This window comes from Thermobia domestica, chromosome 7 (assembly GCF_964235325.1).
Source record: "Thermobia domestica chromosome 7, izTheDome1.hap1.1, whole genome shotgun sequence".
NCBI lineage: Eukaryota > Metazoa > Arthropoda > Insecta > Zygentoma > Lepismatidae > Thermobia > Thermobia domestica.
In genome coordinates, this window is record NC_137460.1 from 256,449,251 (window position 1) to 256,476,786 (window position 27,536).

Sequence of the window (27,536 nt, forward strand, 5' to 3'; positions counted from 1 at the left end):
TTTGACCTTGAAATGACCCTGTAATGTCCTTGTCGAGTGAAGGAAATGACATAATCGGATCCAAGTTCTCAAAATCATTAATGGGCTTTTTGCTCAGATTTTTGCAATGTTCCCTCTCTATTTGACCTATAAATGACCTTGAACCTGTCGTGATGGAGGTTATTTGACCTAGGATTCGGAATCAGCGACCTCAAAAACCCTAGTAAAGCTAGTTCATACTTCATAGGTAAAATGCTGACTTAATTATTGGAAATTATTGTGTTTCATGTCGTCTTGAAGTGCTGGGACTTAAGGCTTTCAATTTTTTTAATTCTAGGAATGAAGGAGTACTAAATTTCGTGCTGCCTGTTTGGAGGGAATGCAGGGACCGAGGAGGTTAAACAATGATCGATCGACAAAGTTTAAAAATCAATCTACCCAATCAAAAATTAGGTAAGTCGTAGATTCCACTACCAGTACCGAAACTTGTAAGTTTGTAAAATTTATGTAAGTTTTTATAATTGTAATGCCACAAAAATCAATTTTGTAGTGTTATCCTTAACGGTAGGCAGTCTGTTATGTGTAAAAGGAAACTTAGTTTAACCGTGATTTAAGTGTTATTTGAATTTTTCTTTAGGGATATAATTTACCAATGGCTTATTCAATACGAGGTTTTTCAAAGAAAATCGGCAGGAAAAATAGCTAAATGTATGCTGTTTAAAGTGCGATGTTCATAAGTATCTACCTAAGGAAAATCTGGTTCAAAAGCTTGGCCAAAACTGCACTCAAATCGGAATTATTAACACCTGCCCAGCGAAGATACTAAAAATATGAAATGAAATCTTTGAGTTTTACGTCCGACGATTATGCCGGTTAGGCTAAAGGCGATGGTGATTATGAGTAATGAATGAAATGGTGGAATGAAGAAAGTGGGAGGAAACGGGAGAACCCCGAGAAAACCCACGCACACGATGTTTGTCCACCACAAAGTTCACTTGGCGGGGGCTGGGATCGAACCCGGGACCCCAAGCACCAGAGGTGAACGCTCTACCACTGAGCCACCGCGGCCCAGCGAAGATACTAAACATAACGCTTCTGACAAATATAGGGTCATTTTTGACCCATCAATATTTTATTTTTTTAAAAGGAAAACATAGTATTACTACTAGATTTCCAATTAATTTAAAACTTAATATTAGTGATGAGCCTATTGGTCTTCATTGGCGATTCTAGAAGGTAAAAAGTGGGGGGCAGCTAGAAGCCAGACTATGATAGCTTTGTATAAATTTTCAAAAATATATATATTTAATTATTTTTGTCACTCAAAAAACTTGGGGGCCTAGGTCAGAAAGACCATTGCTGGTCTTGGTCTATTTTAGAAAATATATACTAGTCCATCCAGTTTGATATTTACTCTGACCGGCAATATTACCAGTTCGTGAAGGGAAATTTCCCGTTCGTAGACATGAAATTTTCCAATATGATTCAATGTTTACCGGAAATAAATAAGGCACACAAACACACCCAGATATGCATATATATATATAGATAAGTAGTTCTACCGTGCTTTTCCATTTGTACATGTTTTGAAGAAAATTATCTCGTATCCTACATATTTGGAAGGAAATATCCCGCATTCCCGCCGGATATGAATTTCCCGTTTCGTGGGAATTTTTGACACCTGGCAAGACTGTTGACATGTTGGAGTATGCTAAGGGAATGAGTATAGAATAGAAATGATCATGCAGAATAAGAAAAATGGCAACAAATAGAACGGTGTGAGGTAGACAGATAAAATATCCTCTACATTAACAGCGGAGAACTAGTCATTGAAGATCCGGACAAAGAATTGTTTATTTGTGGTTGACAAATAAAGAATTTTAAGAATGTAGAAATGTTATTGCATGGTACGTAGGTTAAAAGAAGAATAACTATTGTGGTGGTCAGAAAAAGGAAAAAAATTAAAATGTACCATTTATGTGTCAAAACTGACCAGATCCCCGTTGGGCGAGTGTTAATAATACTTTGCCTCTTAAGAACTGTAGTGCTCTAATAGGAAAAGTGTTGTGCTATGTGTTCAATCCAGGGATGAATTCAGGGGGTAGCCCGGGGGAAATCTCCCCCCGAAGAAAATTCATTCCCCCCCGGAGAAACTCCCAAAATTTCAGTCACAAAATGTAGAAATCACTTCACCCAATTATTTGCTTTTCTTTCCGTGCACGTGCAGACGAAATCCGATCTCTCAATATATATATAAATGACTCAGACCCATTCGATATAAATATTAAACATGTACCGCCTTATGCAGAGTCATTTTGACATACGATTAGCGTCATACTAAAAGCATGACTACTGCATGGAACATACGTTAGTAGAACTCTCTAGAATGTCACTAATCACTCGTCAGAACGACTCTGCATAAGACCCGTAATATCTAAGATTGAATACCAAATAGTCAATAAAACCTGTATTTCTTAACGCCATGGCCGAGTTTGCCAGAACATGAAATTGTCAACTGTTGAAGAAAGGTTTGTATTGTAGTAGGTACTATACTCTCGCCCTATATTATATATTAGTAGGTAGCACTAGCACAGATTGAGATAGGAAAGGAAAGATAGGGAAGATCTTTCGATCATTCCATATGATCTCTGATGTCAACAGACTTCAGTTCTTGAAAATGTACAGTTCTTGCATTATTTGAAATAGAGCGCCTAAATCCCATTTCTCGCATCGGAAGTGACAGACTTAAATGTGTTTTACGATTGTTAGAGTAAACACACCTTTCATTAACTAAAAATAAGTCAGTTAAAGGGCGAGATTCAGTGGGCGTCATTTAGATGGATCAGGGAGGAACAGTTATCCCTCCTGGGTTAGAGATTTATATAGAATTTATCAATATAATAGTAATATATAAGTGAAAGATTGCTATTGAAGGTGACGAAGATCCTCATCAGTGCCGTGCCATGGGGAAGGGGCAAGCGGGGCGACGGTCCCGGGCGCCGAAGTAAGGGGCGCAAAATTCGGGAGGGTAAAAGAAAAGAAAAGAAGGAAAAAAAAGAGAGGAATGAAACACATGTACACATGTGGGCATGTTCACATATATAAATGAAAGGAAAAAGTAATAAAAAGTGCTCAAAATCAAGGAAAAGCAGGGTTTACTTTTTAAAATTTTCTCACCTTTCGCGGCTGGTCTGTCGACCTCACTTATATGTACGGGGATGTAATCTTATACTCTCGCCCCAAGCACTTATTTTCCACGACAAGGCACTAATTCTACTGAAGATTTCGTAAACTAAACTATTCCAGTGTAGAAACCAAGGTTAATATGCTTGATTTAGAATCAGAAATCAGAGAAAGAATGATAACTTTTTGTTAAGATATTCCTATGTATGTTTGTTTTAGGACAAAAAATATTAGAGTTGATTTAAATCTTTTTAAAAACTTCTACATTGGTAACAAACAGTAACTACTGGGTATAGTAAATAATAACAAAAATAGCTACTGTAAATAGCAGTTAAAGTTTAGTCTAAAATATTTTTGCCGGTCTTTATTTAATGTTTTAGATAAAATTAAACGATTGTTTTTTTTTAAATTATAATCTCACATTGAATATTTATCAGCAATTAGTCTCAATATTAGGTAAGATTGCATGTGAATGGAATTGTTAAATATGCTGCTTTCTTGCAAAAATACAGAAAAAGAACCCTCCCCCCCCGAGGAGTTCACATAACCCCCCGGGTGAAAATGTCTGAATTCAACACTGGTTCAATCTGTTTAGAAAAAGACTATTTTCCCGGTAAATGAAAGCAATGCAAAATTATACCAATATTCGAAGGTGGTTGGGCTAATACTCCTAGTAATTATCGACTTATATATATATATATATATATATATATATATATATATATATATATATATATATATATATATATAACCTTAGGAAAGTATCTAAATTAGATGAAAACTGTCTGCATGCGAGTTTCGTTAATATGTAGAAAGCAATAATTACTTTTATGAACATCAGTATGGATTTACAAACGTCAAAAATACAAAAAAAAAAAAAATCCCATAGCTAACTGAAAAAGCATAGAAAGACAATAATGCAAAATGGACTGAATACTTGGATATTCGAAAAGATTTTGACACCATACCACATGATAAATTATTACTCAAATTGGAAAGAATAAGCATTAGGAACAATTCGTTAAATCTAATTAAATCTTTCTTTAGAAATAAATACGAAAACGGACGTAAATAACAAGACTTCTAACTACTGTAAAATTAACTGCGGTGTTCTTCAAGATTTTTGCTTATCGCTATATTTGTAAATTCTTTTGTTAAATTGGATTTAGAAGGAAACTTTTTGTTATTTGCTGATGAAATTGCCTTTATTGAGCATGAAAACAGTACAAGAAGTCATTAATACAACAAAGATTTGAAAGAATTAGATTTTAGTTAATTTGTAACAATCTCAGCATTAGTACAAGTAAATCAAAATACGCGATACTTAATGGACGAAACGGTAATCGAAAAACGAAATTTATAGCCACAAATACAGCTGTGGTGATGAAAATAAATGTAAATGTATTACATTAAAAAGATTAGATGTATAAGTATTTAAGTATGTATTTAGACAATAAACTTACTTGACAAACACACATAAATCATGTTAATCAGCAAAATTAGGAAAAATCGAAAAGTACAATATTTAATATTATTACAAAGAAATCTGACGCCTCTGCACTTTTTTCCTCTTTCGTGAATTCGCATATAATATACGGACTCTCTGTATATTATATACGAAATACAAAACAATTATTTAGGCTATGAGACCAAGTGGCAAAGAAAAATGAAGTCCTAAACATAATTCCGATAGACAATCTGATTTTGCAAATAAACTTATTATTACCAGTGAGTGTCAAGAATAGCAGCTTTCTTGTAAATAACAAAGAACATATATTTGAAGAGTTAGGAGAACCTTTACGATAAAATATTAACCCTACAATGCATAGTGGGAGGGATATGGGCCATAGTGGTAAATAATCTGTTCTTTCCTACATAACAATGTGTAGTTGCTAATGTATATTGAAACAGATTGGGAACGTTCGAAGCTGGTTGCAAGATCACAGTTTCCACGTAGATGGCACTAGTAAGCGTACCGGTACTTCTGTTACTCATTTTTGTTTCCTCTCGGAAAACTATTTTTTCACAGAACAAAAAAGCCATGCATTGTACGGGTAAAAAGGAATTAGATACAAACTACGCACAGAAACTCAAAAAGATATGGGCTGCAGTAAGAAGCAACTCGTCGATAAACAAACTAATAAAATTCTTTAAAACTTTTTCCTTCATTGATTTAGTTACAGAAGCAAGCAAATCAACTCCCATCTAACACAAAACAGAGACAAGATGAACGAGAAAAGAAGCCAGAAATCTCATTACTTGATTCTTTCACTTTCTATCTATGCAATGTGAAGGCTTATATACAAGATAATAGGAAAGTTAGATTGATAAACTCTTATAAATACAACATACACGCAAAAGCGAGAAAGGATATGCATCCAAATTAGCTTATATAAATGGAAACAAGCTTTTATGTGTTTCTTCTTTTCCCTTTTAAAAGCAAAACGCGGATGGAAAAGCACAGGACTGGAATTCTTCTAAGATAGTCCAGTATCTTCCCTTTTACTATTATCTTTTAACCATTACATAAGTTAGCATATGTTATATTAGAAACAGCAAAGCCTTTTATTAAGAAATCATTCTAATTTTCGTAAAAACAAGCAGTAAACAATAAACACTGGTAAAAAATCATTTACATACCAATTATAATAAAATTAGACCCTGTATACATCTATACACTTTTATTAGTATGCAGAGTGAATCTAAAAATTACTTTAGCCAATAATCAGCCAACAATTACTTTATGCAGGGTGTTCTAAAAAGAAGAGACCACTAACGTTACTAGATTAAACGTTGGAGGTAAAAAACGTAAAAAGTGATAATAGTATATTGAAAGTGTATGTTAACTTACCTTTGATAATAAGTTATATACGTTTACGGATGTTGACGTACGTTCGATCGTGGGTTTTTATACGTTTATGCATGTTAATTTACATTTGATCGTACGTTTTGTATGTTTAACTAAATAATTGATGTTCAGGTTTAATGTACGACGTTCAATATTGGCGTTTGACGTACAAGTGTGACTCTTGACGTTCATATTCAGCCTTTAATAGTGTGACTTTTGACGTTCATATTCAGCCTTTAATACTTTATTAGGGAACTTTTTAACTTACTTTACTTTCCTTCCTTTACTAGTCTTCTGTTTCAAAGCACTTCCTCTTTTGGTAGAGTGCTGTCGCTAGTCATTTTATGTTACTTTGAGACGCTCAATCGTTCGTAAAAGAACGCTTCTTGCTATCTGTTACCGTTTGCTTTTTATATCGATAAATGTTGAAATCGGAAATGGTTAATTTTAACCACTTCCCAATTAGAGCTTTAATGCAAACTATGGAATCTATTCTTGAGACCCTGAATTAAGTGCAGAACGGCTCATCTTGATAGCTTTTACCGTTTTTGCTCTACGGAAATAAATATTGAAATCGGAAGCAATAGTAAATTTGACCTTCTTCCGTCTTGAATAGAGTGCTAAAGGGAAAATAAAATTTATTCTTGGGAAGCTGAATCGATTGTAAGCAGCAGCATTTTGATAGCTTTTAGCATTTGTGATGTAAGGATAACAATATTGCCACCAGAAGTAATAAATTTGAACCATATCCATTTTTAATAAAGTTGTGAACAGTCATTATGCATTGTTTGCAAAAAAAAAAAAAAAAAAAAGGTTCATGCTACTTGTTACGACTTTTATTCTATAGCGATAATGGTTAAAAATGAGTTGCTGATGTTGAGTTTAACGTCCCATTCAGCAGCGAGGCTATATAAGACGTGGACCTACTCATTAACGTGGAATCCGAACCATATGAGCTCCCATGGGGAATCGAACTCTTGTCTCTCACACCAAAGGCACGTATGGTAACCGCTTGCTACGAAGGAGCTCGAAGGGTTAAAAAGGTACTGAAACCGTAATACTAAATTGAACCACTTTCGGTTTGGGTAGAGTGTCGTGAACAATCACGGTATTGTTCTCATTGGAAGGTGAATTGTTTGCAAAAAGCCACTTCTCGATGTCTCTTATCGTTTTCGTTCCCTAGCGATAAACGTTGAAACCGGACATCGCTAATTTCAATGACTTGTGGTTTGAATTGGGTTTGGTGGAAATTTTATTGGGACGCTAAATTCTTGGCGGAATATTTACTTGGGACGCTGAATTGATTGCAAACAACCGCTCTCATATCTCCTATTGTTTCTGATTTATAGAAGTAAGTATGGAGATCGCATGTAATGGTTAAATTGAACCATTTTTGTTTTTGTTTTGGTAGAGTTTTGGCAATAATTATGACGTCTTGAAACTCTTAATGGGTTCTAAGAAAAATCTTCTCCCTATCTGTTTCTGTTTCCGTTCTATGTCGATGGAACTTCAAACCGAATATGGCTGATTTTAACAACTTCTGCTTTAAACAAAGCTTCAACGGAGAAGTAACCTATTTTTGAGACGCTGAATCTATTGCAAGAAATCGCTTCTTGTTATCTTTTACCGTTTTGCTCTACTGAAATCAATATTGGAACCGGAAGTTCTAGTAAATTTAGCAATTTTCAGTTTCGGTCGAATTATGTGGATAATAGCGATATGTTGTGTTAAAAGCCTGAATCATTTGCCAAAACCACTTCTTCCTTTCTGTTACGGTTTCCGTTTCATAGCGATAAACGTTGAAAGCGGTATTGAAACGATAAGTAATAGTAAGTTTTAACCACAGGCGGGTTTTGTATAATATTGTGGATACTCATGGTGTTTTAGACTTTGAATCGTTTGCAGAAACCGCTCCCGACTGTTACCGTTTTGTTTGTATGGTGTTAAACGTTGAAACAGAAAATGGCTGGGTTTGTACCAATTCCAGTTTGAGTAGAAGATTAACAGAACAAATGAAATCTATTTTTCGAATACTGAATTAATTGCAAAAGACCGCATCTTGAAAGCATTTACTCTTTCTATTCTACGAAAATAGATACTGAAACCGGAAGTAATATTAAATTTAAACCACATACGGCTTAAAGCAATTATTAATAATACATGAACATATATGAATGTATTTTGAAAGAAACAGAAATAACTCGTACCAGCCGTTATAAGAACCGGTGTTGTGTCACTCAACAAGCCGACACTTGACCGATTTATCCACGTCCGCGTTTGGCAACTGCTTTTTCCAAGCGTTATATATACTGGACGTGTGGTAGATAACACTACGAGATGCCACTCGTATATGGATTAACGATGCGACATCTCCTTTAAGAACTATGGCTCGTTTCGGAGATTTACGAAATCACTCTTTTAATCCTCGATTAATCCATGATATAATGATGGTGCTTTAATAAGATTTCAATATTGTTAATTAATTCTTGCTTGATCTTGATTTGCAGATCAAATGCTTTTAAGGAAATAGGAAAGCGGGAGCCAGAGATACCTAAACGCCGTAAATAAATTTCAAACTTCAAATGGAATCCGGAGTAAATCTCTGAGTCACTAATTTAACAATACATTTGATAATACTGCGTTTAATTGCTGATTCGAAAGCATATTTGGCATGGTATGTGCAACTTAATGAACAGCGTGAGATTGTCATTCTAAGGGTTCGATTACCAGCCTAGACCTAACGGTATTTTTTCAAGGAATTAAGCATTGTAAATGAAGTTCTTGATTGCTACGGAGATTTCTCCCATAAAGGAAGGAAAACTAAAGAAAAAAGTGAAAGCAGAAAGTCAGAGATTGTTCATCTTCAAGCGTTAAAATTTCGTTTACTCCCATGTCTTTCGCTTTTTCCTTCCCTCTTTCCTCCTTTGTCCTTTTATTTTGCTTTCCATGCTTCCTTGTCTCTATATTATGCATATTGTTTTAATTTATTTTGATTTAATTCATATCTTCTAGAACTTAAGGAAGATTGAATTTACGCCTATCTATCTCGTGTTTCTCTAAGTAATTTTAAATCTTCTTCCTCCAACTGGAGAAATATACGGGCACGTTGTGTTGGGGCATGTCTGTACTGTCATGTTTGCTATCCAGCTATCAGGCGTATAATGAAACAATTCTGCTGGTGGAAAGAGCTATCATTTCTTATATCTTTCAACCTATACTTAATAGTTTCTAGCTGTATAAGTCAATTTCAAGTTATGAGTTGAAAAAAGTAAAAGATAGGGCATATTATTTCATATATAACATAACTAGAAATCACAATAAATAGCAAAATTCTCTGTCCCTTAGACAAGTTGCATAGTTCTTTGATGTTAAACTTCAAATAACTATATACATATAAATTGCTAGGAAATTTATAATGAAAACGCTAACCAATCGTATGTGGTGAGAATCTTTTATGTGAGTCTATTTTAAATATGACAAAAACAGAAAATAAACACATTTGTAATAAATGATAAATATGTAATACACCAAACAGATGTAAGCTACAAGTGTACTTGCCTGCCATTGGGGGAGGGGGGTTTTGGGTCCGCTTGAGATACTAGCGTAAAAAGAGGAATATAACTTTAAATATAGAAACACGCTGACTTCTTACTTGCTTCATTATTGATATATGTTAAGAAAATTATAAAGTACTTTCCTATTATTGTCTCTAATTTTAGATACAAAGTGATATCCTTCGTTAAAGGGATTTATCAGTGATCTGCTTGCCTTACAGTTTTGAAGAAAGTATTGTATATACTACGGCATTGAATTTCCAGTTGAACACTTTGCACGATACCTCTAAAGTATGGTACTAAGCATATAGGAATACACGACTCATAATTGTACTTTAATGTGAACGCATTATAATAATCTTAGTAAGATAAAGGTCTACTGTTTTATGAGAATTTATATCGGTTAATCAATTGTAATTCTATATGGTTTTCTTTCACAAACTGAACAGAAATGTAGAACGTATTATGTACAAAGTTACGGATATGATCCCAAAGTGAACTTGTGAAAGCAACTTTTCCCCCAGAATTACTATACATCTTTTGAGCATCACCTGAAAACCTCATCTTTGCGAAAATATTATTTGATGTTTTCGTTATAATTTTTATTTGGCCCTTTGTTAGCAACATAGTTTACTATTCACGTTGGCATCTGGAACACAGTACAAGGTTCGATGCAAACTCACGTAGAATAGACCAGAAAATAAATCCATTTAGAACAAGCGAAAGAAAGAAGCCAGAGAATATTTCCTTCATGCATAAATTACCAATGACACTGCTTTTGGAATACCGATTTATTATCGTAATATATAATCCAAAATATTATCTTCCAAACGGTGTTCTTTACAAAGCTTCGGGACAACGTGCCAAAAGATGTTGGGTCTTACTCATATAAATTTGAAATATGACTTTTAATTTTTCTAGTCTTGGAGTGCTTTTTGTTTCAATAATTATTTTTCTGATTTCTAAAGTTAAATGGCTTACTCGTGAAAAAAGGTTCTCTGAACTCGAAGCTACTTTTAGACCAAACATGTAACAGTAACACTGCCAAATAGAAACTGACACTACCTTTGCTTAACACTTACTCACATACAAATGATAACCATAAAGTGAGAGATGTTTAGGAAATCATGATTTCTTAGTACGACGGTTCAGACATCGTAGATTAATTTTGAGGCGGTTAGAGAAATATTTGAATCAACAGTTGAGGAGGCTTAACAACTAGTATGAAGAAACAAATAATTTGTGGAAGTTGATTTGTATCTGAAGCGTCATGTACCCTCAAGTGTGTGGGTTAAGACCTCAGCTACTTAAGTAAGTCTCGTCCCACTCTTTCGGTACAAATGTAATTTGTTTTGTTTCTTAAATAACAGAAAATATTGCAGGTATTTTTCGATTGATTTTAGATTAGCGTTTCTTTAAGCAGAGAAGCTATATGAGACGTGGAATCCAAACCACATGAGCTCCCGCCGGGTATCGAAACCGGGTCTCCCACGCCAAGGGCGCGTATGTTAACCGCTTAGCCACGAAGGAGCTCAGGTATTTCTTGAATCTGCGCTTTTCCTTTATGTGTCAACGCGGTAGTCCAAACTTAGGTGACCGTTTGTCTTAAATCAAATAAAGAAAGGGTTAACAGAACACATTCAAAAAGTAATTTTAGACCAAATTTTCTAGATTTGTACCTATACAGACATCAAACTTAACGCGCGAACGAATCGCAGACACCAATTCTCTCTGCACAGGTTATTACACGTTATTTCTAAAATTAAATCCCTTCGTTCTTACATCTAAGATATAAGTATGCAGTCCTCCTAAAATTACATTTTTCAGATTGATAAAAATTCGATCGGTGAGCCCAAATTCCACATTTCGAATTATATTATTTGCCAACCAACAACGAACGTAGGTTGCTAATTAGAACCTTTGTGAGATCCTGAGAAGTGTTGAATATTTTCCAAAGCTTTGCTTAAGTGCGTGATTTTAGAATGCTTTCCTAGGATCAGAAAAGATTCGTAATATTTGCTTATGAAGTAAAATATTATGTCTGAAATCAAATATTATTATTTTGCGACGTATCTGACACTTTCTTAGGTTGCTTTATCATGACGTAACATATGAGCGATCAAACTTCGCCTAAACCTGAATTGTTTATCACACTTCTGGCAATCATAACTTTTCTCAATTGTATGCTTTGCCATATCGTCTGCTAAGTTCGATTTCAGGTTGAACCCTTTGCCACATATGTCACATATGTGAGTGCGTTTATTAGAATGCCGTGCTATATGCATTATCAAATTTGATCTCTGATTAAACTTTTTACCACATACATGACATGGAAAAGCCTTCTCTTTCGTGTGAATTACACTGTGAACTCTTAAAATACTTTTTGATTTAAATGCCTTATCACATTCGTTGCAAGAGTAAGGTTTATCATGTTTATGGCTTAACTCGTGATATTTCAATCCCGGTTTTGATTTGAACTGTTTGTCGCAAAGCTCACAGTAGTGGATTTCACCACCTGTGTGAATTAACATATGTGTTCTTAAAGATGATATTTGTTTGAACTTCTTCCCACACTCGTTGCATAGATACTGTTCTTCACTATTATGGCTCCTTATGTGGAGTTTCAGGCCTGAAACGCTTAAGAAGAGCTTGCCGCACAGCCCGCAAGAACGGTGGTGTCTCTCACTTGAATGCGTTAATAAATGAACCTTCAGACATAATTTATCTGTGAAACCTTTCCCACAGTTGGCGCAAAAATACCTTTTCCTACCTAAGTGGGTTAATGTGTGTGTTTCTAAATATGATTTCAAGACGAATGCCTTCCCACACTGGTTGCAAGAATACGGCTTTCTATTGCTATGAAGAAAAGTATGATTTCGCAAATGATATTTTCGTCTGAAGCTTTTGCCACATTCTTGGCAAGAATACGGCTTCTCTCCGGTGTGAATCAACATATGCCTCTGTAAGTCAATTTTCCAAACGAAACCTTTGGCACACTTTTCACATGAGAGAGGCTTTTGATCCTTATGTGTTAACAAGTGCATCTTCAAAACTTGCTTGAGTCTGAATACTTTACCACATTCTTCGCACTGATGTTTCTCGCCACTATGAATTAAGTTGTGAATTCTTAGCTCTGATTTCAATCTGAACTCTTCGCCACACTTCTCGCAAGAAAAATATTTCGTGCCTGTGTGAATGAATTGATTATTTTCAGAATATCTAATGTGAGAAGTACTTAGTGATGAACGAAGTGCACTGAAAAGAAAAATACGAATTTTGATTAATTACCAGACATTTGTTCTGGAGACGGATTCGACTAGATAGATTTTGGCACTGAGGCTCCACCAGAGCAGAACAGTAACTAGAGATTTTGGCGCCCGGTGTGAAGTAGAATTTGGCGACTTTCTACATTCACCTTACCAAGCTTTCCTTTTTCATTTTTTTATACATATAAGAAAAGCAGCTTTTTGCTGTTATGCTATGCTGAATTTTTATCAAGCTGCTTGGAAAGACTATTGCAACAGCAAAAGCGATCATTTTGTATACTTTTACGAATAACAGCTACTTTCAAGAGACCTATTTTGTACGTTTTGTTAAACTTGACAAAACTACTTTAGGTTGTATACAAATCTACTTGGTGAACAGTTATGGAAACATACAACTATATAGAACGTTCGATACTACCGATAAGAAATGAAATTTCAATACATTAGAAACTATGCTTTGAATGTTTAAAATGGGTGACAGAATCATTTTCCAGTAATAATGGTAAGCTTCTGTAATTTTGTTCTATATGTGACCACAACATAACACTTTAATTTTGATTCTTTTACGGTTAATATAGTTTGAGAAATGTAATGGAAATTCGGAAGCTTTCTTTGCGCGAATTTCTCAATACTGATCAATAGAAGTGAAGAATATATTTAATGTTTGTATTTAAAATTCAAAATATAGATTGCCTATTGGATATGTTTGAAAGTATATTAATTGTTTAATCAAATAAACTTCTGAATTTAAGGTTATTAATTACTAATTATTACACTAAAAGTACACTAACACACGTACACATGTGTATATATGTGTGTATATGTTTTGTATGTATGTAGACAGATAGATAAAAACGTCACAAAACAACATTCTTATGCAGAAAAAAATTCAGGCGATAGTAGTAGTTCATGGAAATATGATGGCAATAAATTCCTACAAATTCGGAGCATTTCCTATCTCAATGGAAGTAAAAGAAATCAATGATGCACTAATCAGTCATTGAAAAAGAAGAAATTCGTTGGGTTAATTTCTGATCCCTTAAGCCCGTATTCAACAGCTGCTTCAATTTCGAAATGTTATTATTCCCCTTGTTTACCTTCATTTTTAATATTCCTGCGCCAAAACTTTGCATGTTTCTTCACTCCTCTCATTTCCATACCTTTATTGTCACCGTCGTGACTAATCCGATTGTGTAGAAAACCGTGATAAACTAAGCAGATTTATCACCATGAAAACACCTAACACTTACTTGAGACTTGACCGTTTCTGATTTCGAAAACGCTCCTGCGTACACTACACAAGTCATTACTCGGCAATTTATTTAGAAATCATTAACAAATCATATATATTGACTTTCTTTAAGTAATAACCAAACACTTGTGGTGAGTTATTGAAACGTTCGGATTGCGAGTGTAGCAAGAAAGTTTTTAACAAATCTATTTCTTTGCAAATGGATAATATTGATTTAATAGGGCGCCAATACTTTTCAGGGGCGACGAATATTTTACTCATTTCCAACACTTTTTCTTTCTTCTTGCTCGTTCGACGCCTTCTTCCTATCAGCGCCAGGTCAAAGGCCCCGCTTGCCTCCTAGCTACGGCTCTACGAAAATATTCTGTTTCATGTCGTCTTGAAGTGCTGGGACTTAAGGCTTTCAATTCTTTTAATTCTGGGAATGAAGGAGTACTAAATTTCGTGCTGCCTGTTTGGAGGCAATGCAGGGACCGAGGAGGTTAAACAAAATGATCAATCGACAGAGTTTAAAATTATTCTTCCGAATCAAAAATGAGGTAAGTCGCAAATTCCACTACCAGTATCGAAACTTATAAGTTTGTAAAATTTACGTGTTTTTATAATTGTAATGCCACAAAAATCAGTTTTGTAGTGTTATCCTTAATGGTAGGCAGTCTGTTATGTATGAGAGGAAACTTAGTTTAATCGTGTATTAAGCGCTATTAGAATTTTTCTTTAGGGATATACTTATCCAATGGCTTATTAAATACGAGGTGTTTTAAGAAAATCGGCAGGAAAAATAGCTAAATGTATGCTATTTAAAGTGCGATGTTCATAAGTATCTATTTAAGGAAAATCTGATTCAAAAGCTTGGCCAAAACTGCACTCAAATCGTCATTATTAACACCTGCCCAGAGAAGATACTAAACATGTATCATGACGAATATAGGGTCATTTTTGACCCATCAATATTTTAAATTTTTTTAAAGGAACACATAGTATTACTACTAGATTTCCAATTAATTTAAAACTTGATATTAGTGATGAGCCTATTGGTCTTCATTGGCGAATTTAGAAGGTAAAAAGTGGGGGCAGCCAGAACCCAGACTATGATAGCTTTGAATAAATTTTCAAAAATATATGTATTCAGTTATTTTAATCACTCAAAAAACTTGGGGGCCTAGGCTCCCCGGCCCAGGCTAGAAAGGCCGTTGTTGGTCTTGGTCTATTTTACAAAATATATACTAGTCCATCCAGTTTGATATTTACTCTGACCAGCAATGTTACCAGTCCGTGAAGGGAAATTTGCCGTTCGTAGACATGAAATTTTCCAATATGATTCAATGTTTACCGGAAATAAATAAGGCACACAAACACACCCAGATATGCAGATCTATATATATATATATATCGAGAGAGAGAGAGAGAGAGGGAGGGAGATAGATAGATAGGTAGTTCTACCATACTTTTCCATTTGTACATGTTTTGAATAAAATTATCTCGTATCCTACATATTTGGAAGGAAATATCCCGCATTCCCACCGGATACGAATTTCCCGTTTTGTGGGAATTTTTGACCCCTGGCAAGACTGTTGACATGTTGGAGCATGCTAAGGGAATGAGTACAGAATAGAAATGATCATGGAGAATAAGAAAAATGGCAACAAATAGAACGGTGTGAGGTAGACAAGATAAAAGATCCTCTACATTAATATCCGGAGAAAGAATTGTTTATTTGTGGTTGACAAATAAAGAATCCTAAGGATGTAGAAATGCTACTGCATGTTACGTAGGTTAAAAGAAGAATACCTATTGTGGTGGCCAGAAAAAGGAAGAAGAAATAGGAAAAAAATTAAAATGTACCATTTATGTATCAAAACTGACCAGATCCCCGTTGGGCGAGTGTTAATAATACTTTGCCTCTTAGGAACTGTAGTGCTCTAATAGGAAAAGTGTTGTGCTGTGTTCAGTCTGTTTCGAAAAAGACTATTTTCCCGGTAAATGAAAGCAATGCAAAATTAATACCAATATTCGAAGGTGGTTGGGGTAATACTCCTAGTAATTATCGACTTATATATCTATCCTTAGGAAAGTATCTATATTAGATGAAAACTGTCTGCATGCGAGGTTCGTAAATATGTAGAAAGCAATAATTACTTTTATGAACATCAGTATGGATTTACAAATGTCAAAAATACAATATATATATATATATATATATATATATATATATATATATATATATATATATATATATATATCCCATAGCTAACTGAAAAAGCATAGAAAGACAATAATGCAAAATGGACTGCATACTTGGATATTCGAAAAGCTTTTGACACTCACCATACCACATGATAAATTATTACTCAAATTGGAAAGAATAAGCATTAGGAAAAATTCGTTAAATCTAATTAAATCTTTCTTTAGAGATAAATACGAAAACGGCCGTAAATAACAAGACTTCTAACTACTGTAAAATTAACTGTGGTGTTCTTCAAGATTTTTGCTTATCGCTGTTATTTTTCACTATATTTGTAAATTCTTTTGTTAAATTGGATTTAGAAGGAAACTTTTTGTTATTTGCTGAAGTAACACAGTACAAGAAGTCATTAATACAACAAAGATTTAGAAAGAATTAGCTTTTAGTTAAGTTGTAACAATCTTAGCATTAGTACAAGTAAATCATAATACTCTATACTTAATGGAGGAAACGGTAATCGAAAAACAAAATTTATAGCCACGAATACAGTTGTGGTGATGAAAATAAATGTAAATGTAGTCCATTAAAAAGTTCAGATATGTAAGTATTTAAGTATGTATTTAGACAAAAAACTTACTTGACAAACCCACATAAATCATGTTAACCAGCAAAATTAGGAAAAATCAAAAAGTACAATATTTAATATTATTAGAAAAAATCTGACGTCTCTGCACTTTTTTCCTCTTTCGTGGATTCGCATATAATATACGGACTCTCTGTATATTATATACGAAATACAAAACAATTATTTAGCTATGAGACCAAGTGGCAAAGAAAAATGAAGTCGTAAACATAATTCTGAAAGACAATCTGATTTTGCAAATAAACTTATTATTACCAGTGAGTGTCAAGAATAGCAGCTTTCTTGTAAATAACAAAGAACATATATTTGAAGAGTTAGGAGAACCTTTACGATAAAATATTAACCCTACAATGCATAGTGGGAGAGATATGGGCCATAGTGGTAAATAATCTGTTCTTTCCTACATAACAGTGTGTAGTTGCTAATGTATATTGAACCAGATTGGGAACGTTCGAAGCTGGTTGCAAGATCACAGTTTCCACGTAGATGGCACTAGTAAGCGTACCGGTACTTCTGTTACTCATTTTTGTTTCCTCTCGGAAAACTATTTTTTCACAGAACAAAAGAGCCATGCATTGTACGGTTAAAAAGGAATTAGATACAAACTACGCACAGAAACTCAAAAAGATATGGGCTGCAGTAAGAAGCAACTCGTCGATAAACAAACTAATAAAATTCTTTAAAACTTTTTCCTTCATTGATTTAGTTACAGAAGCAAGCAAATCAACTCCCATCTAACACAAAACAGAGACAAGATGAACGAGAAAAGAAGCCAGAAATTTCATTACTTGATTCTTTCACTTTCTATCTATGCAATGTGAAGGCTTATATACAAGATAATAGGAAAGTTAGATCGATAAACTCTTATAAATACAACATACACGCAAAGGCTAAAAAGGATATGCATCCAAATTAGCTTATATAAATGGAAACAAGCTTTTATGTGTTTCTTCTTTTCCCTTTTAAAAGCAAAACGCGGATGGAAAAGCACAGGACTGGAATTCTTCTAAGATAGTTCAGTATCTTCCCTTTTACTATTATCTTTTAACCATTACATAAGTTAGCATATGTTATATTAGAAACAACAAAGCCTTTTATTAAGAAATCATTCTAATTTTCTTAAAAACAAGCAGTAAACAATAAACACTGGTAAAAAAACATTTACATACCAATTATAATAAAATTAGACCCTGTATACATCTATACTCTTTTATTAGTATGCAGAGTGAATCTAAAAATTAATTTAGCCAATAATCAGCCAACAATTACTTTATGCAGGGTGTTCTAAAAAGAAGAGACCACTAACGTTACTAGACTAAACGTTGAAGGTAAAAAACGTAAAAAGTGATAATAGTATATTGAAAGTGTATGTTAACTTACCTTTGATAATAAGTTATATACGTTTACGGATGTTGACGTACGTTCGATCGTGGGTTTCTATACGTTTATGAATGTTAATTTACATTCGATCGTACATTTTGTATGTTTAACTAAATAATTGATGTTCAGGTTTAATGTACGACGTTCAATATTGGCGTTTGACGTACAAGTGTGACTTTTGACGTTCATGTTCAGCCTTTAATACTTTATTCGGGAGCTTTTTAACTTACTTTACTTTCCTTCCTTTACTGGTCTTCTTTTTCAAAGCACTTCCTCTTTTGGTAGAGTGCTGTCGCTAGTCATTTTGTGTTACTTTGAGACGCACAATCGTTCGTAAAAGAACGCTTCTCGCTATCTGTTACCGTTTGCTTTTTATATCGATAAATGTTGAAATCGGAAATGGTTAATTTTAACCACTTCCCAATTAGAGCTTTAATGCAAACTATGGAATCTATTCTTGAGACCCTGAATTAAGTGCAGAAGGGCTCATCTTGATAGCTTTTACCGTTTTTGCTCTACGGAAATAAATATTGAAATCGGAAGCAATAGTAAATTTGACCTTGTTCCGTCTTGAATAGAGTGCTAAAGGGAAAATAAAATTTATTCTTGGGAAGCATAATCGATTGTAAGCAGCAGCATTTTGATAGCTTTTAGGCGGCAACACTTTTCAGGGCGACGAATATTTTACTCATTTCCAACTTTTTCTTTCTTCTTGCTCGTTCGACGCCTTCTTCCTATCAGCACCAGGTCAAAGGCCCCGCTCGCCCCCTAGCTACGGCTCTGCATGAGAGATGCAATTACAGATTATAGTAGGTTCCAAACCACATGAGCTTGCATCAGAAATCGAAACGCGTTTTCCTGTGCAATAGGAGGGCACGTTAACTATATAACGAAGTAAGAGTTCACGAGCTTTTGTCTACAATTCTGAAATAGTTATAGAATCCAGCGTGAAGAAAATATTAAGCATTAAGAAATGTTTAAGCTATCTACAACAGAAACGTAATACATTATATAAAAGAAAGTAATATATTTTACAGTGAAATCCATGCTGCTATCATTTTTTTTATTGCAAAGTGGTTATCTGATAAAAAAAAAAATAAATTATTTTTGAAACAAAAATTAAAGCAATTCTAATGCAGCTTAAAGTTAATATTTTCGTACTAATTTTTTGTACTTCATAAATAATATAAAGTAAAATTTACTTGTAGAATTTAAAAATATGCTATGAAAAAAGTATTTATCTTGGTTTATCATTGGCGCTTATTTGATATGCAATTTCGACACGCTAATTAGCTACAAAATGACATGGCACGTTGTTTGTTCATCTTTTCCACCTATGATAATTAGTAAGAGAAGGTTTTATAAAATATGTGTTTCAAGAAATAAAACATCTACGCTCCCTTCTTTCCCCTTTCAACAATCCAACACCAAAAGTCACCTACTGTGCAACTAGAAATTGGTTTGTCACCAGTGCACAAAGTGAAAGACGAGTTTTATTACATTGTGTACCATTTTTTGTAATACTTGAGGATGTGTACCAGATCGTCAATTGTCCACAACCTCCTTCATGCTCTTCAAGAGGAAAAAATATTTGAGGACGAAATGAATTAAAGTAATTCTTAATCTGTCTGGAAAGAACCTCAAAATAGTGTTTAAAATAAAGTTTAAAACTGGAGGGTTTAGACGCACGATCTATTGACACGATAACAATAGTCATATAAGCAATAGAAATGATTATCTATGCTGTAATTTTGAGAAATTTTAGGAAGTTTCCCCTTTGTGTTACTGACATGAATTGCTCAATATTAGCAAATATTTTAAGAAATTATCATTACAAAAATGTCCAACGAACAGTTACACGAATGTAGCCAATTTTAAACGCTGGCAGGTAGCCACCAACTTATATAATAATGAATGGTCTATTATATGGGAACTTGCAGGTTTCATAGTAAACACGCCAATACAAGCAGATAGCCAACTAAACATAACTACACAGAAGTAGAGAATAGATATCAACAAATATACCTGTAAAGAATGAACTATTTGCACTAGATAAAAATCGAAAATTAAAATAAAATATCTGCACAATGTTTTCCCATCATATTATGCTAAGCTATTCGATTTCAGCAGACATGTTTAAAATATTACAGAAATTTCATAACACTGATTCGGATTAGTAAGATGAAATCCGGCAGAAGTCAATTGTAGCGCAAATTCTAGCTAATGTACAACACTCAGGTAAGAATAGCAACTTTACTTCGTTCATCTCTTCTAAAAACAGTAAAAGATTTAAAAGGCATTTGTGAGTAAAAGCACAAATTCAAGATTAGTGATAATAATAACAAATCCCCCTAATATATTTTACTGCAAGTACGACGTGCCTGATCTCTTAAATCTAAGCGAGAGAGAGCAAATATTTCTCTATTTTCTGTGGATTTGTCAACTATATTTTCTACAGCACTATCGTATCTCTTGTGTTAGTATTCTTTGTTGTACGCGTATTTTGCGCTTTACACGACCATTTTGTTGACATGTTAACTGGTACTTTATCTACCTAATGGCATAATACACGTTGCCGAGATTAAAGATACTCATTTTGTACGAAATATAAACGGTACACGCGGCCCAGAAGCAAGATGTCATGTGTAAAACTATCATACACAAGGCAGTCAATGTTGTACGAAGTAACACCAAAATAAAACATTTCGCAAACTAATGGATGAGAAAACTTCGCTAACCATGTGAAAAAGATAGGTTCTAATAGTTAAAGAAGAAAGTATCTGTGGCCAGATCAGTCGAGCCAGTGAACAAGGAACTACGGATCTTTTAAATAAGACACACAGTCTTGCAGTGGATACTTTGGTACTTTGGATTTGTTTTTTGATACATCAAGATCCCTTTATCGAAAAGAAATTTACATGTCTAACAGCCTTAATATTGAAAATCCTGTTTTACTCTCTCTTAAAATTTATATAGGTGATACTCAGAGGTATTGAATTGTCTGCGTGAGTTTTCGTAAGGAGTAGTTATTTGAAAGAATTGATGATTGTGTATTAGGAGATCGATTTTCGGAGGTCCACTGAAAAAAGTGTAAACCAGACACAACCACCAAGATGTAAAGTTTTTAATAATTCGAAATTTCACGTAAGACTTTAACACGCACGTAAGACTTCAACATTGTCTGCTAAAATTATTATTATCTATAAAATTCTATTATCTGCATTGATCAATAAAGTACAGCATTTACCTTTGGGGTGATTTAGAGTCCCAATATGAAAATTATATAATTCCTGAAGAATACATATTTCACATATCGAACTCTTATTATGAGGACTATTTCTGGTTAAGACTATGTCACTGTGCTCTTTTTATTCACATCTTTACATATATGTACTTGTATAATATAGGTATACTGTCTATATTTGTATATCCAATTTTAGTGCGTATTGCAACTTATTTATAACTACAGGTAATTGACATTATTATTTAATTTCAAATTTTCACGAGTACTATCGTTGAGAAACTAAATTGAAAATCAGCTGCAAAATTCCAGATTTAAACTGATTCAAGGAGCATAGCGTAACAAATAAGAGAAATACGGTAAACTATCACTTGACTGTTAACATCGAATTGCCAAAGAAAATTAGACGGCATACTACAAACATCCTCTTATAAGTGCACGGCACTTATGTACAGTTTAAAACATATGGCTCACCACTTTAAATGATTTAGTAAATGACCATAAACAACATTTTGAAGTACTACAACTGTTTTCTTTTAAAGAGCTGGTGAAACAATAGTGAGAGAATAACTTTATCCGTACTACAAAAGTAGTACACAGTCTGATGCAACTACAGGACTTGCAGAATTTTCCCGAATAGAACAACTGATTACAGATATACGTGGGTCATTACGAAAGTTTTGAGATGTGAAATAACTTACATACTTAAAATCAATTTAACACTTACATTTTCTCAAAGTATTCACCATTACACTGTACACATTTTTGTATCCTCGAAAACCACTTTTGGAAGCAATGTTGCTAGTCTTTTTCTTCAAGTGTTGAAAGTTCATTCTCGTAAGCCACTACAACTTCTTCAGGGCTGCAAAATCTCTTCCCACGCATGCGATCTCTGATCCTGGGGAACAGAAAAATCGCACGGGCCCAGGTCAGAGCTATACGGCGGATGAGTCATACGTTTGACCTCCGTAGATTCTAAAAACTGAATTGTCATGGCCGTGTGTGCGGACGCGTTGTCATGATGAAACAGGATCTCACGCAATCCAGTTCTTGGACGCCGTTCCTGAAGCTTCTGGAACACTTTTGTTAGACAAACAGTGGTGTACCACTGAGCAGTAACAGTCCTTTGTTCTTCAAGTCGAACAGTTGCAGCATGGCCAGATATTGAGAAGAAAGTTGCGACCATCTTCTTCCCCACACTTCGCGGTCGCTTTACTTTCGTGGGTGGATTTTCGTGTGGAAAGATTCAAACTGTAGACTGGAGTTTATTTTCAGGGTCAAATTGATAGATCCAAGTCTCATCACCAGTAACAATGGCAGAGACGCGTCGAGAATTGCCTTCATCAAATCTTGCAAGCATTTCTTCACAACATTCCACACGGATGCGCTTCTGCTGTTTAGTCAGAGATGAAACCTTCCTGAGCCGAAGATGATCATGAAGAATATTTGTTACTGCTAGCGATCCAATGTTCACTGTAGATTCAATGTCCTTGAAAGTTGTTCGAGGATTTTCTCGAAACATTTGTCCCACAGCGGCAATGTTTTCATCTTTAAGCGATGTCCGGCCTCTTCTGAATTTACCAAACCACCGAAAAATTGTAGCACGGGAAGGAGCAAGGTCTCAAATGCCCCCTGCAAACGGTCAAGGCTTTGTGTCTCGTTCAAACCAGTTTTGAAATCGTAAAGGATCATTGCCCAAAAATGTTCCTTTTCGAGCTCCATCCTAGACAGCCGAATACTGCTCACATCAACAAACAAGTGAAGGCGATACGGCCACGCCGATAAGCGAGACGAGTTGAAATTTGCTTCGCTTCTTTGCTTTGGATACCACTACCGAACGCGTTGGAATTCAAATACTGTCACAACAATGCGTATATCAAAACTTTCGTAGTGACCTTTGTACGCCCTGCTAACATAAGGACCACGGTGCCGATGGGTGTTAAATTTCCTGCCCTCCCGATCTGCGATAATATTGCTGCCCACCTAAACTGTCATCTTAGTGTTCGTCCAAAGTATAATGCTTGCAGTTATGCTTCGACTACCGTATTTTGTTTCTTTGTGAACAAGAACATCATAAGTTAATTTCAAGAATAGCGCAACCAGGCTCCGTACACGTAGGTGCAGTCTTTGCACTTGTGTACTATGAAAAAACTTTTATTATTGTCAAATAATTATGTAATCTGTCTAATTCGTCGTCTAAGATGCCCTCATATAACGTAGATGCTATGAATTTTCCTTACAGTCTTAAAGTAATATCATTATTTATTACATGTTCTACAGATTTAAAAGTGAAGCACCATAATTTTCATAGTTGTTTTAGAGGATAATACATTTTCGGATATTGAAATTGTTTCTTTACTGAGTGAACTGAAATTCAGAATCTAAATTTTTCCATTCTAACTGCAACTAAAGTTCCAATCCCTACTATTTACTTAGGAAACTGTAGGTTATGTTTCATTCTGTAAGTCGCTTTGCGAAAAAGTACTGTTCCTTCAAATTTAATGGGTTCTGTCTCTGATGGATACCGGAGTTAGAATTACCATAGGAGTTTAATTCAATCTCAGCAGATAACAAACAATCAAGTATGGAAGTATTTCTAAAATAAACAGATTTTATATACTGTTTTTATTTCTTCTCTATTTTTATTGTTAGGTTAAGAGGTTGTGTTTTAATTATCTTGATGAGACTTTTTGCTAATAATTGATTTTACAAAATATTTAGGATGTCTCGCAGTTACTGATATTCTATCATTATAGTTATTTAACTGAAGACATGAAAGTAGAACTATTGTCTTTTATATACATACATATGAAACGTTTTAAAAAATTCGGTACATATGAAAAAATATTTCTACTTACTGTATTTTTTATATCTTAAACACTGAAACTCACGAACATACGCGTAAGTGTGAGAATCATATCACGGCGTTACGTTCTATTTCTCAGAAATACGTAAAATTAATTGTTTTCCCGTCTGACTTAAGAACAGGATATTTAGTAATGAATACTAGAATATATACCCTGTACTCCAATATCGAAATTAATCTACAAAAGTTCTGAATTAATGGAAGTGATTAATTTAATGAACGGATCTCTTACTTGAGCAATCCAGAAAACAATTTCCACAGCGTTTTCCTCATTAATTAAGCGAAAATTTGGAAGGAATGATCATGAAATAAAATACAGGAGAATATCTTAGAAGCTAAGGCTAGTTTTAGAGGAAGGATTTATCGTAGCAAAAATCGCATCATCGAGATCCTACAGTGTACCGTAGCAAATGCTATAGAATTCCCCACGCATGGCATTTCTTGTCGATAGAACCTGTTAATTTCGTAGCATTTCCCCTAGCACTTCTGGTCTGACTGCAGCGCCGTGGTGTGCTAAAAGGAAGCGAAAAGTTTTGTGCCAAATATCCATGATCTTTGTTTTGTGTGGTAAATCGAATTGTAGTAAAGAAAAATGAGTTGGAATAGGGATGCTATTTGCCCACATACTTCTTTGTGATTTTCGTTTTTTTTTTAATATAACCGGCAAGAACTGTTCTTACATTGACTATAGCTTTAAGTACTTCACGCTTTACTTTCGGAGTGCGCTCTTCTCCAGTGATTCGGTTGCTACGTCAGGATAAGATCCTTATTAAAATGCTACTGTGTAGAATTACCATATACTCTTGATGCCATAGAATGTTATACGAGCTTTTGGCAGCACATCTGTAACGATAAATGCATCCGTCTAAAACTAGCCTTAGAGCTCTGTTGCTTTCTCCAAATTGCTCAGTCGTTTCCAATGTGATATGCTTCAAATAAAGTAGGTAAAAGGGATATTGAAAAAAATGTGAGACCTGTAAAACAAATGATTTGTGCCACGCAATTTTGACAGATATAGGAGTGGATACGTACCTGACTTCTTTAGAATATTGGGCTACTTCTGGGCAAACATTTTCATAGTTGCCCTTTTTGGTTCCATCATACCCAATAAAACAACTGTTTGATTCTTCTGCTAAGTTCGTAAAATCACTGAATTTTGACTCCATGGACTTGTTGTTAAAACGATCATAGCTTATACGTAAATCTGCTATTGGTAAGCGCTTGATCAAACACACTGGATTTGAAGATAGTTTCCAATCTAATAGTGGATCATAATGTTTCTGCGGTAAACAGATTTTAAACTCAGGTACCAAAGGTGACGCAGAACATGCGACTAGAGGATCCTTATGTTCGAACTCATTAGTATCATTATTCTGTAGTTTATTACTGGAATCATTAGTAGAAAAACTTTCTGAGTTCACTTCAACCTTAATAGAAGAAATGTTAAAAATTTTGGAAGCCATTGATTTAAATTGCTTTTTTCTTTCAAATTCTTGACATTCTTCTTCAGCTCTCTCCTAATATTCCTGAAAAGCATTGAAATATGCCATCAATTTCAATGAATTGTTTAATATAACAACAGATATGCAACAAACATTAAACACACAAATATATATATATATATATATATGAAGAGTTTATTTTCGGGAAAAGCGCTTAGAACTGATCATTATGATGAATAATACCACGTTCAAAAAAGTTTCACAGAAACAAGATTGACTTTACATGGATTATTGTCGACTACTTTATTGTAATAGTAACTGAGCGGTTTTAGTACTTACAGTGTATGACCAGAAAGAAATGAAACTGGCTATAAAAAAAGAAAAAAAAATATTAACATTGCTGAACAAATTTGATATACCTGCAAATAACAATCTTCGGGATTGAGAAGTTTCCAACGACCTATTGTTATAATGCACACTGGAGCTTTGTTTCTAGAACGCTGTATAAATTGCATGTCATAGTCCGTTGGATGTTTTGACTGTTGTAAAACAATGTTCTTTTAAGTCTATCGGAAGACTAAGAAATAGGAAATAATAATGGCTTGAGAGAACCGGGCAATAAGGTAGTTGAATAAGCGTTGCTATAGCTTCTATAGTAAAGAACGCTGGACAAACGGTTTGCACGAACTTTTCCTATCTGCAAGTAATCTGTTAACCTCTGATGTACTGTCGTTTTCGAGATTTCAAAACCCTCTCCTATTAAATAGGTACTCAGGGAATGACGAGCTTTCAACAGATAAAATATGAAACACATTTTACCCTGTTTTCGATATGGCAGGTTGCTTGAATTGTTGTCTGCACACGCCTTCTGTAGTTCCTAAAGGTTTTGTGTCAACTAAAAGATTGGACATGTACTCATGGCCGTATACTCTCTTTAGTTTTCCACGAACCTGATATACCTAGTTTTACACAAAATTTTTCACCATTATTTCCATGACGCCTCCCTTATCTATAGAGTCGGTACGCTCATGCTCACCGGTTTCTATCCACTATTACGCTAAAGTTGCACAACTAGGGTTGTATTGTCCCACCACCTGTTATTTATCAAATGCATGTGCACGCGGCAGTGGGAAAAGTCATATCAATTTTTGGACGAAACTAGTAATGGGTAAATTCCCGGGAACATATTTTTCAGGAATATTCCCGGGAAGATTCCCCAAAATGGGAATTTTCCGAGAACTTGTGTACAATTACAAAGAAAATTGCATTCTATTACTATATTATGATTTCAAAGATAAATTCGTTTTTATATCACAGTATGTTATTACTGTTGTCCACAGAGGAGTCTTTAAAATGTATATTCTGAACGATGTTATGTTATTTTATTAATATTTTATTGTATTTAGAGAGTACGCATAAATTGATATTTATTAACAATATGTTCTATGAAAGTAAATATGTTTAAAAAATGATATAGTAAGTCCACATACTTTTAAACCGCTAAACAGTTTAAATTTACATGTAAGTGGCTTTTCTAAACTTGACTCTAGTACTAATGTTATAAACATATTAATTTTTTAAATGTTATAAAAAATTTTGTCAACATTTGCGCATAAATATGTATGTTCACAATATTTGCAAAATACTTTCTTATCTTTATAATTTTGCATGTAACATTGCCACACACGACCACTCTT

The 27,536-nt window shown here is 34.3% G+C and overlaps 1 protein-coding gene across 8 annotated transcripts in view; it reads right to left on the reverse strand.

Annotated features, from left to right (window-relative positions):
• Nucleotides 1–27,536, reverse strand: part of LOC145690843 (uncharacterized) — a 112,356-nt gene that overhangs the window by 79,270 nt on the left and 5,550 nt on the right. For 5 of the 8 annotated variants that reach the window (XM_081766198.1, XM_081766196.1, XM_081766192.1 and 2 more), the window contains exon 1: nucleotides 25,430–25,565. Coding sequence is in view for 3 of the 8 variants with exons in the window: in XM_081766193.1 (XP_081622319.1) it covers nucleotides 11,649–12,819; nucleotides 25,430–25,860 (1,602 nt within the window). In the remaining 5 variants the exon portion in view is untranslated. Of the gene's footprint in view, nucleotides 1–4,366; nucleotides 12,820–25,429; nucleotides 25,924–27,536 lie in introns of those variants that run through there. The other 3 variants (XM_081766193.1, XM_081766194.1, XM_081766199.1) reach the window with 2 other exon arrangements.